General features: G+C 38.2%; 4 protein-coding genes across 5 annotated transcripts; all 4 read left to right on the top strand.

Annotated features, from left to right (window-relative positions):
- Nucleotides 1–430: 430 nt before the first annotated feature.
- On the top strand, nt 431–3365 carry LOC105968342 (cysteine-rich receptor-like protein kinase 15). 2 transcript variants are annotated; one of them, XM_088827556.1, is made up of 7 exons: nt 431–1328; nt 1411–1551; nt 1631–1767; nt 1864–2074; nt 2165–2402; nt 2501–2651; nt 2734–3365. In XM_088827556.1, exons 1-7 carry the CDS (start codon nt 497–499, stop codon nt 3049–3051), a joined length of 2028 nt encoding a protein of 675 aa, XP_088683682.1. In that variant the 5' UTR covers nt 431–496; the 3' UTR covers nt 3052–3365. The 2 variants fall into 2 exon arrangements, with proteins under 2 accessions (XP_088683682.1, XP_088683681.1); XM_088827555.1 differs by having other exon boundaries at nt 1864–2402.
- Nucleotides 3366–5360: 1995 nt separating this feature from the next.
- Nucleotides 5361–8301, top strand: LOC105968343 (cysteine-rich receptor-like protein kinase 10). Its single transcript, XM_088827559.1, has 7 exons — nt 5361–6394; nt 6478–6618; nt 6725–6861; nt 6962–7172; nt 7258–7495; nt 7601–7751; nt 7837–8301. Exons 1-7 carry the CDS (start codon nt 5566–5568, stop codon nt 8152–8154), a joined length of 2025 nt encoding a protein of 674 aa, XP_088683685.1. The 5' UTR covers nt 5361–5565; the 3' UTR covers nt 8155–8301.
- A 143-nt stretch (nt 8302–8444) lies between these two features.
- On the top strand, nt 8445–11748 carry LOC148766042 (cysteine-rich receptor-like protein kinase 15). Its single transcript, XM_088827558.1, has 7 exons — nt 8445–9471; nt 9877–10017; nt 10113–10243; nt 10332–10542; nt 10646–10883; nt 10982–11135; nt 11237–11748. The coding sequence occupies exons 1-7, from the start codon at nt 8676–8678 to the stop codon at nt 11630–11632; spliced, it is 2067 nt and encodes a 688-aa protein (XP_088683684.1). The 5' UTR covers nt 8445–8675; the 3' UTR covers nt 11633–11748.
- A 733-nt stretch (nt 11749–12481) lies between these two features.
- On the top strand, nt 12482–16099 carry LOC105968344 (cysteine-rich receptor-like protein kinase 15). The gene is made up of 7 exons (XM_088827557.1): nt 12482–13685; nt 14117–14311; nt 14403–14533; nt 14624–14834; nt 14963–15200; nt 15291–15441; nt 15535–16099. The coding sequence occupies exons 1-7, from the start codon at nt 12869–12871 to the stop codon at nt 15904–15906; spliced, it is 2115 nt and encodes a 704-aa protein (XP_088683683.1). The 5' UTR covers nt 12482–12868; the 3' UTR covers nt 15907–16099.
- Nucleotides 16100–16135: the final 36 nt, after the last annotated feature.

Genomic DNA, 16135 nt, shown 5'->3' with positions numbered 1-16135 from the left:
AGTTGGTTAAAAAAAGAATAATTTTATTTAATTAACTAAATAATATATATTTATTTAATTATTTAATATCCACCTACATTTCTTTTTCTTATTTTAATTACATGTACCTTTCTTCATCTCTCTCTCTCCACCTTTACGATTCTCTCTCTACTCAACTCCTTTTTCTTCTTTTTTTATCTTGATATCCAGACCATTTATAACCTCCATTTCCGGTCGAACCGGCGTTTTTGTCCAATAACTCCGGTTTTCATTTCTCTGGTTTTCGATGTTGTACCAGACCGGGTATGTGGTGGGTCGCGCTCGGACCGCCCGGTCCGGTCGGTTCTGACAACCATGGTTGTGAGTCTTGTGACCTGCTCCTTCCTTTGTCCTCGTCGCTAAAGTCAGTCAAGAAAAGTACACGCTTCTTCATATATATATATATATATATATTTTTTTTTTTTATTTTTTCGAGCCAGCATCAATTAGTCAAACTGTGTGAGCAACTATAGTTATTATGACAATTTATTCATGTACAAGATCACAAAAAATGGAAATGAGAATCCAATTAGTAGTCGTGATTCTGATAAGCCTTTCAGCAAGTTATGTCGGAGCCCAGTCCCTAACTACCTACGCTTGTCTGAACAACGGAAACTACACAGTTAACAGCACATACAGCACAAATCTCAACACCCTACTCTCGTCTCTCTCCTCAAACATCACCGACGATGGATTCCACAACGACGCCTCATTCGGGCAGAGCCCAGACAGTACCGCCAACGCCATTGTCGTCTGCAGAGCCGACAGAACCCTCGACCAGTGCCGCACGTGCGTCCAAAGCGCTGCGGTTAGGTTATTAGAGCTGTGCCCCAATCAAAGGCAGGCTATTATATGGTACGATTTCTGTATGCTGCGCTTCTCAAACGAGTCCATTATCCGAACCCCGGCTTTCGATCCAAGGTGGATCACGCGCAATGTTGCGAATGTCCCGGAGATCGGTAGCATTGATCGGTTAAGGGAGAATCGGACAAGGCTGCTGCTGGACGATCTTCAGTTCCAAGCTGTTTATGGCAACACTGTAATGAAGGTTGGTGCAGGGTCCAGGAGTTTTTCAGATTCTACAACACTTTACGGGCTGGTGCAGTGCACCCCGGATTTATCCCCGTCGGATTGCGCATCTTGCTTGATCCAGGCAGCTCGAAGCTTGAGTGATGGTTTTGATGCAAGGGGAATGAGAATACTGTTACCCAGCTGCTATATTCGTTATGAGACTTATCTCTTCTACAATGAAACCAGGCTTCTCGAACTCCATCTCGTACTTTTGCAGCCCACCCCAACACTTCCTGCAGGTAAGAATGATTGACTGTTAGAATAATTATATTGATAAGTTAATTAACAAGCAACTAATCATCATGTATGCAAGTCTTGCAGGAACGGGTGATAATACAATTAAAATTGCTGTGAGCGTTGTTGTTCCGATTGTGGTGTGTCTATTAATCCTGGCTGCTTTTGCTGTAATCTGCGTGAGAAAAAGAATGAAGCGGAGGAGGCCGAATAGAATCCCCTTCGAGGGTAATAAATTAGTTTTTTTTCTATAATTTTGGTTTATTGTATTTTTCAATTATTGATTACTTTTTTGTTACCTAGCTAGATGGATCAGAAGATAAAGATGATATTAGCAGTACTGTTGATTCCCTGCAATACGATTTTGGTAAAATTAGAGACGCAACCAATGATTTTGCCCCTGAAAATGAGCTTGGGCAGGGTGGATTCGGGGCTGTTTATGCGGTAATTGAGCAATGATGAATATTAGAACAAAGACAATTAATTACATGCAGGTTTGGTTTAATTTATTCGATTGATTATATCTTGTTTTAACTTCAGGGGAAACTTCCAAATGGTCAACAAATAGCTGTCAAAAGATTGTCTAGAGATTCAGGGCAAGGCAATTTGGAATTCAATAACGAAGTGTTGATAGTGGCTAAGCTTCAGCATAGGAATCTGGTTAGACTATTGGGTTTCTCCAGAGAAGGAACCGAGAGGCTTCTAATATATGAATTCGTCGAGAATGCCAGCCTCGACAAGTTCCTCTTTGGTAACTTTGCTTTTTCTTTTTTGAGCTTTGATAATGAATTAATTAATGTTATTCTGATCGCTTTCTTGATTATTGGATATGTAATACTAGACCCGATCAAACGTTCGGATTTGGATTGGGATACACGCTACAAGATCATAGGGGGTATTGCAAGGGGACTTGTGTACTTGCACGAAGATTCTCGACTCAGGATCATTCACCGTGATCTCAAAGCCAGCAATGTGCTTTTAGATGGAGAGATGAACCCTAAAATTGCAGATTTCGGAATGGCAAGATTATTCGGGCAAGGTGAAACCCTAGGAAACACAAAAAGGATTGTCGGAACCTAGTAAGTGTCATTTATACTCGTATTAAAACCCCATTATGACATTAAAAGATTTCACTTTTGAATAAGAATAACAATTTCCAATAATTTACCTATCTCAGTGGATATATGTCACCTGAATATGCAATGCATGGACAGTTCTCCGTTAAATCGGATGTGTTTAGCTTCGGAGTGCTAGTCTTGGAAATCATCAGCGGTCAGAAAAATACTGGTATCGAAAATGAGGGGAATGTGGAGTACCTCTTGACTTTTGTAAGTATGGATATGTAGCATCATAACTTCGATGACTGTTAAATTTGAATATGAAACTAAAGATTTTGCATATTTTTCTCAGATATGGAGAAACTGGCAGGAAGGAAGTGTTGAAAATATGATAGATCCAGTCTTGATGAATGGTACGGGTTCATTGGCCGAAATATTGAGATGCATTCACATCGGTTTGTTGAGTGTTCAAGAAAATGCTGCTGATAGACCAACAATGACTGAAGTTCTTCTAATGCTCAATAGCTCCACCGTAACTTTGCCACTACCTTCAAGGCCGGCGTTTTTAATGGGCAGTCATTTTGGTCCAAACGTGGAATATGATTCCAAGAACATTCGTCAAGGTTCATCTGTAAATGATGTCACGGTGACTGAGTTACATCCACGGTGACTATATATGCAAGAAGGTGTCATCCGTTTCTGCAAGACGTGTTTGTATTTCGGTTATTTTTGCTTTACATCGATTTTGTTTTGTTTTTCTACATACTTGTAACCGTACGTAATTATATAGTATTATGCATAGGGTATGTAGTTAATACGCATCCAATCAATTGAATTTGTTTTGGGGGTCACAGTTGATCAATTGTATTCCAGGTTTCTGTAAAAACTTCTGTGGAATTTTAACAAACAGTTTGGGAGAGCATGAACTTTGTAACGGCTAATTTATCAGGGAAATAATAACTGACTCACCTGGGTTTTATGAAATACTACTCTGCTCAGATAGTGATCCGAGCCAATCAAGAAATTTGGCAGAGGGGTAATGGTGGAAATCTGGATTTCGTTAGGTTGAAAACTGGTGTTGTGTTTCGGATTATCAAATGGAAGACGAAGCTTCGCCAGATTGCGTGCGATGAACAATTCAGCATTGGGAAAGTCAATACCAATGGTACTGTTTTAGGAGGAAATTATGAAGAGCAGCAAAATTCATCAAGAGTAAAAATCAGAAATTGAGGTGTTGATACAATTACAATTAGACAGTGGTAGAATCAAAATTAAAAAAAAAAAAATTCTTCGGGTTTATTTTTCAGTTGAGTGTAATGTTAGGATGCATCAAAATGTAATATACCTGCATCATAGACTATAAATCTGCAGAACATTCATAAACAAGAATATCATTTAGTCGGTTGTGTTTGAAAATTTGTTTTTCCCTCCTAAATTAAATCTATATTCTGATGTTCTAACTAATGTGGAGGAACTAATACGGCAGCAAAGAGCAAAGAGAGTAACCTTTATTCTGTACAGCTTTGACAAAAGAATCACCGACTTCTCTTATCAGCAGATTTCATCTTTCTATGGTACCAAAAGTCCTTTGAAGTTTGGCGTACACTAACGACTTGCTTTTGCCATTCATGAATAGGAATCTGCATTGACAATATGAAGAAAGTTTTCTAACCTTAAAAACTTATAATACTATAAATTGTGTAAAGAAAGTCGATTAAAATGGATCGAGAAAAATAAATTTGAAAATTGAAGTAAATTCTTACAGCAGGGAAGCCTCCATAATCCCCTGCTTCAGTAATATTCTTTGTGACGCAGCTATTAGCCGCTAATCTGACCTGCATTTCCAGATTCAGTTTTAGCATATTTTCTTAACAAATGACGGCCCTGTTGTTGTTGATTGACCAATAGTGACAGAAGGTCCGACGATGCTTCCGGACCCAATGGAGACATTTGCACCCACAGTAGATTCTGAATGAACGAGTGCGCCAATCTCTATCCGGGCAGTTGGATCAATACGAGCAGATTTATGAAACATGCCTCCCCCATTGCACCATTGCTGATATTCTTGATCACATCTCTTGAAATCATCATCTAACAAGAATAACAAGAACACAAATCTCAACACCAATGAAATGGCAGACTGATCTTTTAATCCAAAAAAAAAAAAACGGGGTAATTGCTAACAATAGAAACTCATGATACATATCTAGTGTCAATGTATTGAAGCATAATAGGTGGAATTATAAATTATGTATAAATTAGTTTCTATTTATATATATATGTCAGGCTTCCCTATTTTGGGCCGGCCCATTTCTTTCCTCCTTTTCTTTTGGGCCATCCATTCACGAGACGACGACGTTTTTATATGACCTCCAAAATTGTAAGAATCTTTTTAATATTTCAAACTACGAGGCAATTTCAATTTTTTATTAAATAGTAGAAACTTTATTCCCCAAAATTTTAGAATTTCACTCAAAATTTAATGCCGAAAAATTCCGTTATTTCATATATAAATCTCATAGTACTATAATTATGCATCGTTGGCGCCGAGGAAACAATGCGACTGCTACAAACTAGCAAGTAGCAACCGATGATTTGTCAATTTTAGAGATGAAAAAAAATGTGTCAATGGTGTGATTTCACTACCAATGGTTGATTCTTATAAACTTTTAAAATGTGGTAATGTATGCTTGCTAAGAAGTTGTTTACAATAATAAACAGTGCTACTTATTCGTCGATATACTTATAGTAAATATTATATGTTTTATGGTGCATAGTAAAATAGATATATTAGACAACATTAAGATGAATGAAATGAGGAATTTATCTGAAAAATGAGACCACATCTAAGTATAGGCTAAAATTAATATCTTATTTACGAAAATAAGAAAGTTGGAATTTTCTTTGATCCAAAACTTGAACGAAACTTCCACGAAAGAAGTCTGTATACCGTCGCGGCCTGCTCCTTCGTTTGTCCTCATCGAGTAATGTCTAATTCGACTACTAATCAAACACATATGACATCTAAGTCTTTTCTCTCTCTCTATTTTATTTTATCATATTTTTAATTATTTTGGGTGGATAAATCTAATTATGAAGAAAAGTAGAGGTTTCTGATTCAAACTGTGTGACCAAGAATATAATATAGATAATGTGAATCTATTCTGATCACAAAATTTTGGAAATGAGAATCATCCAAGTTATGAGGAGGGAGCTACTAGTAGTAGTAGTACTCGTGATTCTGATAAACTTTTTATCCAGCTTTGTCGGAGCCCAGGATCAAAATCCGTACTACGTTTGTCTAAATAACGGAAACTACACAGTTAACAGCACATACAGCACAAATCTCAACACCCTACTCTCATCTCTCTCCTCAAACATTCATGACGACAATGTATTGATCTACAACAACGCCTCCGCCTCCGTTGGGCGGAACCTAGACACAGCCAACGCCATTGTCCTCTGCAGAGCCGACAGAACCCTCGACCAGTGCCGCACGTGCGTACACAACGCCGCCGTTGGGGTATTAGAGCTGTGCCCTAATCAGAGGCAGGCTGTTATATGGTACGAATTTTGTATGCTGCGCTACTCAAACGAGCCCATATTTCGAACTCCGACTTTTGATCCAGGACTTATCCTGCGTAACACTGCAGAAGTATCGAGTTCCGTCAATCAGTTTAGGGAGAACCGGACAAGGTTGCTGCTGAACGATCTTCAGTTCCAAGCTGTTTATGGCAACCCTGTCATGAAGGTTGGTGTAGGGTCTAGGAGTTTTTCAGATTTTACGACACTTTACGGGATGCTGCAGTGCACTCCGGATTTATCCCCGTCGGGTTGCGGCTCTTGCTTGATCCAGGCAGCCCAAGTCTTGAGGGATGATTTTGATGCAAGCGGATTGAGAATACTGTTTCCCAGCTGCTATATTCGGTATGAGACTTATCTCTTCTACAATCAAACCAGGCTTCTCGAACTCCATCTCGTACTGCTGCAGTCGCCCCCATCACCTGCTGCAGGTAAAAATGATTGATTGTTATAATAATTATATTGATAAATCAATTAACAAGAAACTAATCATATATATATACAAGTCTTGCAGGAACGGATGATAAAACAATTAAAATTGCTGTGAGCGTTGTTGTTCCGATTGTGGTGTGTCTATTAATCCTGGCTGCTTTTGCTGTAATCCGCGTGAGAAAAAGAATGAAGCGGAGGAGGCCGCGTAGAATCCCCTTCGAGGGTAATAAATTTGTTTTTTTTCTATAAGATATGTAATTTTCATTCATTTGTATTTTTTTTTTTTATAATTTTTCAATTATTGATTACTTTTCTTTTTACCTAGCTAGATGGATCAGAAGATAATGATGATATTAGCAGTACTGTTGATTCCTTGCAATACGATTTTGGTAAAATTAGAGACGCAACCAATGATTTTGCCTTTGCAAACAAGCTTGGGCAGGGTGGATTTGGGGCTGTTTATGCGGTAATATTTAAACAGTGATGAATATTTGAACAAGACACAAATGATTACCTGCAGTTTTGGTTTAATTTATTTGACTGATTATATCTTGTTTTAACTCCAGGGGAAACTTCCAGATGGTCAACAAATAGCTGTCAAAAGATTGTCTAGAGATTCAGGGCAAGGCAATTTGGAATTCAACAACGAGGTGTTGCTAGTGGCTAAGCTTCAGCACAGGAATCTGGTTAGACTATTGGGTTTCTCCAGAGAAGGAACCGAGAGGCTTCTAATATATGAATTCGTCGAGAATGCCAGCCTCAACAAGTTCCTCTTTGGTAACTCTGCCTTTTTTTTTTGAGCTTTGATAATTAATTAATGTTATTCTGATCGATTTCTTGATTATTGGATATGTAATACTAGACCCCATCAAACGTTCGTATTTGGATTGGGATACACGCTACAAGATTATAGGGGGTATAGCAAGGGGACTTGTGTACTTGCACGAAGACTCACGACTCAGGATCATTCACCGTGATCTCAAAGCGAGCAATGTACTTTTAGATGGAGAGATGAACCCTAAAATTGCAGATTTTGGCATGGCAAGATTATTCGGACAAGGTGAAACCCTCGGGAACACAAACAGGATTGTCGGAACCTAGTAAGTTCATTTAGACTTTTATACTTGTCATCATAAAACCCTAGTAAGACATTGCAAGAATTCATTTTGAACAACCGTTTACTATATTTAACCTACATTTCTCAGTGGATATATGTCACCTGAATATGCAATGCATGGGGAGTTCTCCGTTAAATCGGATGTGTTTAGCTTCGGAGTCTTAGTTCTGGAAATCATCAGCGGTCAGAAAAATACTTCTATAAGGAATGGGGAGAATGTCGAGAATCTCTTGACTTTTGTAAGCATAGATAGATATGTAGAATAACTAATTTATTTATGTTACTAAATTATATGTAACTAAAGATTTTGCATATTTTTCTCAGATATGGAGAAACTGGCACGAAGGAAGTGCTGAAAATATGATAGATCCCGTCTTGATGACTGGTACGGGTTCATTGGCCGAAATATTGAGATGCATTCACATCGGTTTGTTGAGTGTTCAAGATAATGCTGCTAATAGACCAACAATGACTGCAGTTCTTCTAATGCTCAGTAGCTCCACCGTAACTTTGCCACTACCTTCAAAGCCGTCGTTTTTTATGGCTAGTCATTTTGGTCCAGACACGGTATACGATTCCAAGAAAATTCCTCAGGGTTCATCTGTAAATGATGTCACAGTTACTGAGCTAGATCCACGGTGACGATGTTTGCGAGAATGTACCATCCGTTTCTGCAAGACGTGTTTGTATTTCGTTTATTTTTGCTTGTACTTGTAACTGTATACTATTTAAGGTTTCCGTAAACACTTGTATGTGAAATAATAACCGACTCACCTGGATTTTATGCAATTCGTTGGAAGAAAATTAAAATTATTTTTTCACTTCCAAAAAACTAATAATAAAAAAAAAAAAATTCAATTTCAATCCAATTCTGGAAAAGGAAATGAATTTGCAACAAGAGAGTTTTCGCTGAAACGGTCGCAAGCGCGTGTACCCAAACACGTCGTTATATGTCCACTCAAGTCTCATTCAGTAATAAAATTCCACAAACAGAGTGGAAAGCAAAACCCCACAAAGAAAAAACTTGCAATTCCTATTCTTTTGAATTCTCCACAATTGTATTTTAGTAGAGATTAAAATTATCAAACAGAATTAAAGAGCTCTATTTAACTATGGAATAAGTCTGTAAGTGCAAGAAGCATATGCATAGTTCATAACTAACAATGGGTTTACGAAGAATAATAATGCTTGTTTTCACATTCCTCATTTTCGCAAATTTCTTACCCTCGATCCAATCAGTCTGCATAAACAACGGCAACTACACCGTTAACAGCACATACGCATCCAACCTCGACGCCGTCCTTTCCTCTCTCTACGCAAACATCACCAGCGACGGTTTCTACAACGCCTCCGTCGGCCAAAATCCAGATAGAGCCAACGCCGCCGTGCTCTGCCGGGGCGACGTCGACCTCGACGAGTGCCGCCGATGTCTCCGAGATATGACCACCAAACTTCTCCAATCGTGCCCTAATCAGAAGCAGGCCGTTGACTGGGCCGACGAGTGCATGCTACGGTACTCGAACGAGTCCATGTTCGGAGTTCTCCACATGGACCCCGGCTTCTGGATGTGGAATCCGTACAACGCGACGAGTCCCGCCCAGTTTAAGGAAGATCTGAGAACTCTCATCGACGATCTGCGGAGCAAGGCCGTTGGCGGCGGCGGTATGAGGAAGTTCGCCGCCGGGAATGCCACGGCGCCTGATTTTCAGGACATTTATTCGCTGCTTCAATGCACCCCGGATTTGTCGCCGGAGGATTGTAACAATTGCTTAATTGGCGCTGCTGCGGATATACCCGGATGCTGTGACAATAAGAGAGGGGGCAGAGTTCTCCGGCCAAGCTGCAATCTTCGTTTTGAGATTTACCCCTTCTTTAATCAAACTAGGGTTCAACAACTGGAGCCTGTGCCGGTGCCGGTGCCGGTGCCGACACCTGAGCCTCCAGTACAGTCACCACCAGGTAATTTATGCTTAGGCTATTCTAATTATGGTTTATTGCATTTTTTTTCTCATAATTATGGTTTATTGCATTAAGCCCCCTGGATTTACTCTAATTAGTAAACAAAATTCCTTGTATTGTAAATATTAGCAAATAACCCCGATTTTTTTCACAACTATCCTAAACACTCAATATTGAAGGGTTGTGTGCTACAAAAAAAAAGGAATCATAGTTGGGTGTCGACTAATATTTCTAACACGGAATTTTTTTAGCAATTCAATGTAATGTTTCTTAGTCGGGTGTCGACTAATATTTCTAGCACGGATTTTTTTTTTAACAATTCGATGTAATGTTGAGTACTAAATACAATAAACTCTTTCTTATTACAAGGTATAAAATAATTTATAATGAGCCGAAATTTTGCAGGAAAGAATGATGGCAATTCATCAAATCGAACCGGTATTATCGTTGCGGTTTCAATTATTGCGTGTGTGATAATAGTAGCTGCTTTATTCGGCATGTGTTTAAGAAACAGGATGCGACGTAAACCAAAGGAAAATCCTCAGAGTAAGAGATCTTATTCTTGAAATCTATAATTTTATTTCCTAGCTAGCATAATTGCAACACATGTTCAAGTATTTTTTTTTTTTTTTTGACTTTAGTTGGAGCTGTAGACGAGACTACTACTACAGTTGAATCTCTGCAATATGATTTTAGCACGATGAAAACAGCAACAAATGACTTCTCTGATGATAACAAGTTGGGGCAAGGTGGATTTGGAGCTGTTTATAAGGTAAATTATACTATGATTTCATTATGTTATAAGAACAAAAGCTGATTAACATGGATGAAAACTTACAACTTTTGCCATTTGATTTTAGGGAAAACTTCCAAACAATAAAGAAATAGCGGTGAAAAGATTGTCTAGGAATTCAGGACAGGGTGATGTAGAATTTAAGAATGAGGTCTTATTACTTGCTAAACTTCAACACCGGAATCTTGTCAAACTATTGGGTTTCTCTATACAAGGAAACGAAAAGCTCATCGTGTATGAATTTGTTCATAATGGAAGCCTTGATCACTTTATGTTAGGTAACATTTATGTCTTTTGTAGTAGTTATAAAATAAAATCGTTAATATTGGTACACATTTTTGTTGTGATTTTGATTTTAACCTAATTAAATTGAACGTGTAGACCCAATAAAGCGTTCGTGTTTGGATTGGGATAGACGGTACAAAATCATAAAGGGTATTGCCAGGGGACTTTTATACTTGCATGAAGATTCTCAGCTTAGGATTATTCACCGAGATCTCAAACCTGGTAATATACTCTTAGATAGAGAGATGAATCCCAAGATTGCAGATTTTGGGTTGGCGAGGTTATTTGGACAAGACGAAACTCAAGGAAATACAAACATGATTGCTGGAACTTAGTAAGTACTTATATTTTGCATATTATAGACAATAAAACTTGGTAAGAGCAAGTACTGATTATTGTTGTAAGAGACTTAAAAAAATACATGCATTGCAGTGGATTTATGGCACCAGAATATGCAGTTCGCGGGCATTTTTCTGTTAAATCTGACGTGTTCAGCTTCGGAGTACTACTCTTGGAGATCATCAGCGGACGAAAAATCAACAGTTTTCGAGATGGAGAGAATATTGTAGAGGACCTCTTGATTATCGTAAGTATAAGTTCAATCATGTTATTTATTTCTCTTTGAAGCCCACTTCGAATAACGATTAATATTATAAACAAGCGTTATATGATAAATAAATGTTGCAGGCGTGGAGAAATTGGCGGGAAGGAACGAGTCGAAATATGGTGGACCCCTTGTTGTTGGGGTCCGGTTCAGGTTCGATGAGCGACATATTGAGATGCATTCACATTGGTTTATTGTGTGTTCAACAAAAGGCAGCCGATAGGCCAACCATGGCTTCAGTTATTATTATGCTTAGTAGTGTTTCCATGTCTATGGCGGTGCCTTCCGAGCCTTCGTTGTATATGGTCAGCGATTATGAGTCGGAGTACAGCTCGAGAGACCATGATCGGTACAACACCAACAACAACCATAATATCAATAGTAATCAACCAAAGATTAATTATGCTGATACACCAATCGTTCAATCTGATGACTCGTCCAAAAATGATGTATCAATCACTGAGTTTTATCCTCGATAATTTAATTTTCGGTAGCACAAATTTGTTCATAGAATTGAGTAGCAGAGCTATGAATAAGTCTTCTTTTTTACATTTGTGATTGTTTTATAATAATTATTTGAACAAAACAAAACAAACTAGATGTATTTTATTTTGAGCTTATTGCATTCGACTCCCTTGTTTAGTATCAAAGTACGAAAAACATCCTTCTATTACTTTAGTGTGCAAACAACTCCCATTGTAATGTAAAGTTAAATGCGATTTTTTTTTTATTTAGAGGTCATCGTATCGTATTACTCACTCACAAATTGTAAAATTTATATGGTAATTTAGGAATAAAACGACATTGATATCCTTTAATTGATTTGATTAATATTTCAGCTTTAATTCTGAATAATCCTACTTTTGAGGACCAAGTTGCAATTTCTACAATTCCTTAAAGAAAAACACTAATAATGATCCCTATACTTTTCCTTTAATTATTTTCCACCGTCTAATAAATAATAATATGTGATTTAACGATCATGCATTTAATTAATATGTGCTCCGAAGTCAAGTCTCGTACGTACGTCATCGGCGTAGAAAATAGATTGCTGTGGAAATTTCCTTCGTCTCTGTTACTTCGTTTGTCGTAATGGGAGTCCTGTCTTAATCTTTCCAAATTAATTAATTACGTAACCTCATTTCTGAAAAATCAACGGTTCCAAGTATATGGCCTTATCTCTCAGTCCAGGAAATTTCCCTTGGTGACTTTTTTTTTTTTTTTGGGGGGTAAATAAAAATAATTTTCAAGACTTGAAGTCTCTGGTGAACTAAACTAATCCAATGAATTAATAAGAGAGAGAGAGAGAGAGAGAGAGAGAGAGATGTAGTGAGATGAACAAAAATAAAAGGAGTAAATTAATTAATGAGGAGATCGAAACGACGTCGTTTTAGTGGCACTCCTGTCTCTTTCATATTATCTCATCGCACATTAAATTCCGAACGGAAGCAAAGACTGAAACGCTGACTAGTCTAATTCCCAGGACCAAGTCAACCCATAGGAAAAATCTGCCGTACAGCTTGTTGTGCTTCAAAGTTCACCTGTATCACGCAATTTATTCACAGTTTTACATACATCAAATAAATAGTAAATCGTAATTTTGGGCAGACATTTCTTCAATATAAACATAGACTAGTTTCTTCATCATCGTTTCTTATTCTCCCCCCCAAAAAAAAAAAAATAGAGAAGACAGAAAACAGAAATCATTTCCAGTTATGAGTTTTAAGAGCTGGAAAATAACGTTGTCTAAAATTCTGCTACTCGTGTTTTTTATTACAAAAATAGCCTTTGTCGGAGCCCAGGATCAACCTCCGTACGTTTGTCTAAACAACGGAAATTACACAGTTAACAGCACATACAGCACGAATCTCAACACCCTACTCTCATCTCTCTCCTCAAACATCGCCGACAATGGATTCTACAACGCCTCTGTCGGGCTGAACACAGACACGGCCAACGCCCTTGTCCTCTGCAGAACCGACAGAACCCTCGACCAGTGCCGCACGTGCGTACAAAACGCCGCCGTTGGGGTATTGGAGGTGTGCCCTAATCGGAGGCAGGCTGTTATATGGTACGAATTCTGCATGCTGCGCTACTCAAACGAGCCCATATTTCGAACTCCGACTTTCGATCCAGGACTTATCCTGAGTAACACTGCAGACGTATCGAGTTCCGTCGTCGATCAGTTTAGGGAGAACCGGACGAGACTGGTGGCAGATCTTCGGGTTCGGGCGGCTAACGGCAGCTCTGCCGTGAAGGGTGGTGCAGGGAGTAGGAATACATCGAATTCCGAAACGCTTCATATGCTGGTTCAGTGCACCCCGGATTTGTCATCGGAGGATTGTAATGATTGCTTGAACCGGGCGGCTCAACCTATCGGAAGTTCTAGTGCGAGAGGAATGAGACTGCTGTTTCCCAGCTGCAATATTCGGTATGAGCTTTACTCCTTCTACAATGAAACCAGGCTCCGCGAAATTCAGGCACTATTGCCGCCGCCGTTGCCCCCACCACCTTCTCCACCGGCACCGGCAGGTAACTATATATATCATTCATGATACGTAATCCTTTGATCCTGTTTGATTTTTTTAGTAACGATTAAATATTGCATTAGATCAATTTATTTTAAAATTAAATAAATGAAGCATATAAAATATGTTATTGATGTTGTCACGAATTTACTTACGTCGATCGCTACTATATTAGGACTAGTGCATATGCAATTAGGGTTTATTTATAATTGGAAGTATGTGGATTTTTCTTCCAACGACCTTTCTTATATTTCGGCGTACACGAAAAATGCCAAAGTGATGATGATGATACAAATGTCAAAAATAATTATTTTCGGAAAAATATATTTTCGGAAATTAGAAATAAGAACAAAACAACAAAGAATTGTGTTTGTGGTCCTGATAGTTAAAAAAATAATATTTATATCCATAAAATGCTGATGAAATTTTTCGCAGGAACGAATAACGATACCACAGGAGGAAACGAAACCAATAATGACAGTACAAGAGGAAAGAAAGATGATAACACAACTAAAATTGTTGTCAGCATTGTCGTTCCAGTTGTCGTGTGTTTAATCGTGGCTGCTTTTGCTGTAATCTGCGTGAGAAAGAGAATGAAAAGGAGGGCACGACAGAGAATCCCCTCCGATGGTACGATTTTTTTTTAGGATATAAACTTTTCGTGTATCGTAATTTTTTCTATTATTGTTTTAACTTTATAGCATGAACTTATTTTTACTAGATGTAGAAGATAACGGTGATATTAGCACCGTTGAATCACTCCAACACGACTTTGGCAAAATTAGAGACGCAACCAATGATTTCGACGATGCTAACAAGCTCGGGCAAGGTGGATTTGGAGCTGTTTATATGGTAATTAAATTGTACATAATATTGCAATATATACCAACAAACACTAGTTACCAATTTAATCATTTGCTTATACCTTAATATTAACTTCAGGGAAGACTTCGAAACGGTGAAGAAATGGCTGTTAAAAGATTGTCTAAAGATTCAGGGCAAGGCAATGTGGAGTTCAAGAACGAGGTGTTGTTACTTGCTAAGCTTCAACATAGGAATTTGGTCAGACTATTGGGTTTCTCTATCGAAGGAACCGAGAGGCTTCTAATATACGAATACGTCGAGAATGCCAGTTTAGACCAGTTCATTTTTGGTAAGAACAACTCTGCTTTTTATTACATCAATTATTCAATCTAATTTAGTATACTAATGACAATTTTGAGCTCTAACAATTAATTAATGTTCTTTTATATCACTTTCTTGATTACTGGATAATACTAGACTCGGTCAAACGTTCGATCTTGGATTGGGATAAACGCTACAAGATTATAGGGGGTATAGCAAGGGGGCTTGTGTACTTGCACGAAGACTCTCGACTCAGGATTATTCACCGTGATCTAAAAGCCAGTAATATACTCTTGGATGGGGAGATGAACCCTAAAATCGCAGATTTTGGCATGGCGAGATTGTTTGGACAAGATGAAACTCAGGGAAACACAAGCAAGATTGTCGGAACTTAGTAAGTGTTACTACATACTTGTATTATTAACTGCAAAAATAAACATTCTAAGCCGAGAAAAGTATTCTTAATTAACCTATGTTGTTGCAGTGGATATATGTCGCCTGAATATGCAATGCATGGGCATTTCTCCGTTAAGTCAGATGTGTTTAGCTTCGGAGTTTTAGTCCTGGAAATAATGAGCGGTCAGAAAAATAATTCTATCAGAAATGGGGACAATGTGGAGGATCTCTTGACTTTTGTAAGTAATTAATTACTTAGAGATGCCTTAAATTTGAAGCCAAATATTAATCAAATCTGGTCAAATTGGAATATAATCCATGTGTATTTTCAGACGTGGAAGAATTGGTGGGAAGGAACAGCGGAGAATATTATAGACCCTGTCCTGAGAACAGCTGGCACGGGCTCGTTACGTGACATGATAAAGTGCATACACATTGGTTTGTTGTGCGTGCAAGAAAATGCAGCTAACAGACCAACAATGGCTTCGATTCTCGTAATGCTGAGTAGCTCAACCATGACTCTGCCTGTACCTTCTGAGCCTGCGTTTTTTATGGCTAGTCGTTTTGGTCCGAACACTTTACTCTTTCGTAACTACGATGATTCGAACTCGTCGGATGTTAGCAAAGGATTGAAGGCCAGAACAGCTATGTCTGAAGGCTCGTCTGTAAATGATGTGACAGTTACCGAGTTAGATCCTCGGTGATTTTGGAATATTTTCTTATTGTGATAAGATTGGTTTGTATTATGTTGGTTGTGGGTTTTGAACTACGCATATAGGCTATATTTGAATCGCGGTTTCGTTTCATTTTTTATGTTTTGTGTGTTAATAATTCTGAAATAAAGCTGTGAAGTAGTGTTGTTATACACAATAATCTTGATTTCAAGGCTTACCACAATAAGTTTTGTCTTTCATTCTAATTACCTGGAGAAAA

This window comes from Erythranthe guttata, chromosome 13 (genome assembly GCF_056151865.1).
Source record: "Erythranthe guttata isolate IM_541 chromosome 13, IM_541, whole genome shotgun sequence".
In the NCBI taxonomy this organism is placed as follows: domain Eukaryota; kingdom Viridiplantae; phylum Streptophyta; class Magnoliopsida; order Lamiales; family Phrymaceae; genus Erythranthe; species Erythranthe guttata.
This window is presented reverse-complemented; position numbering and strand designations above follow the sequence as displayed.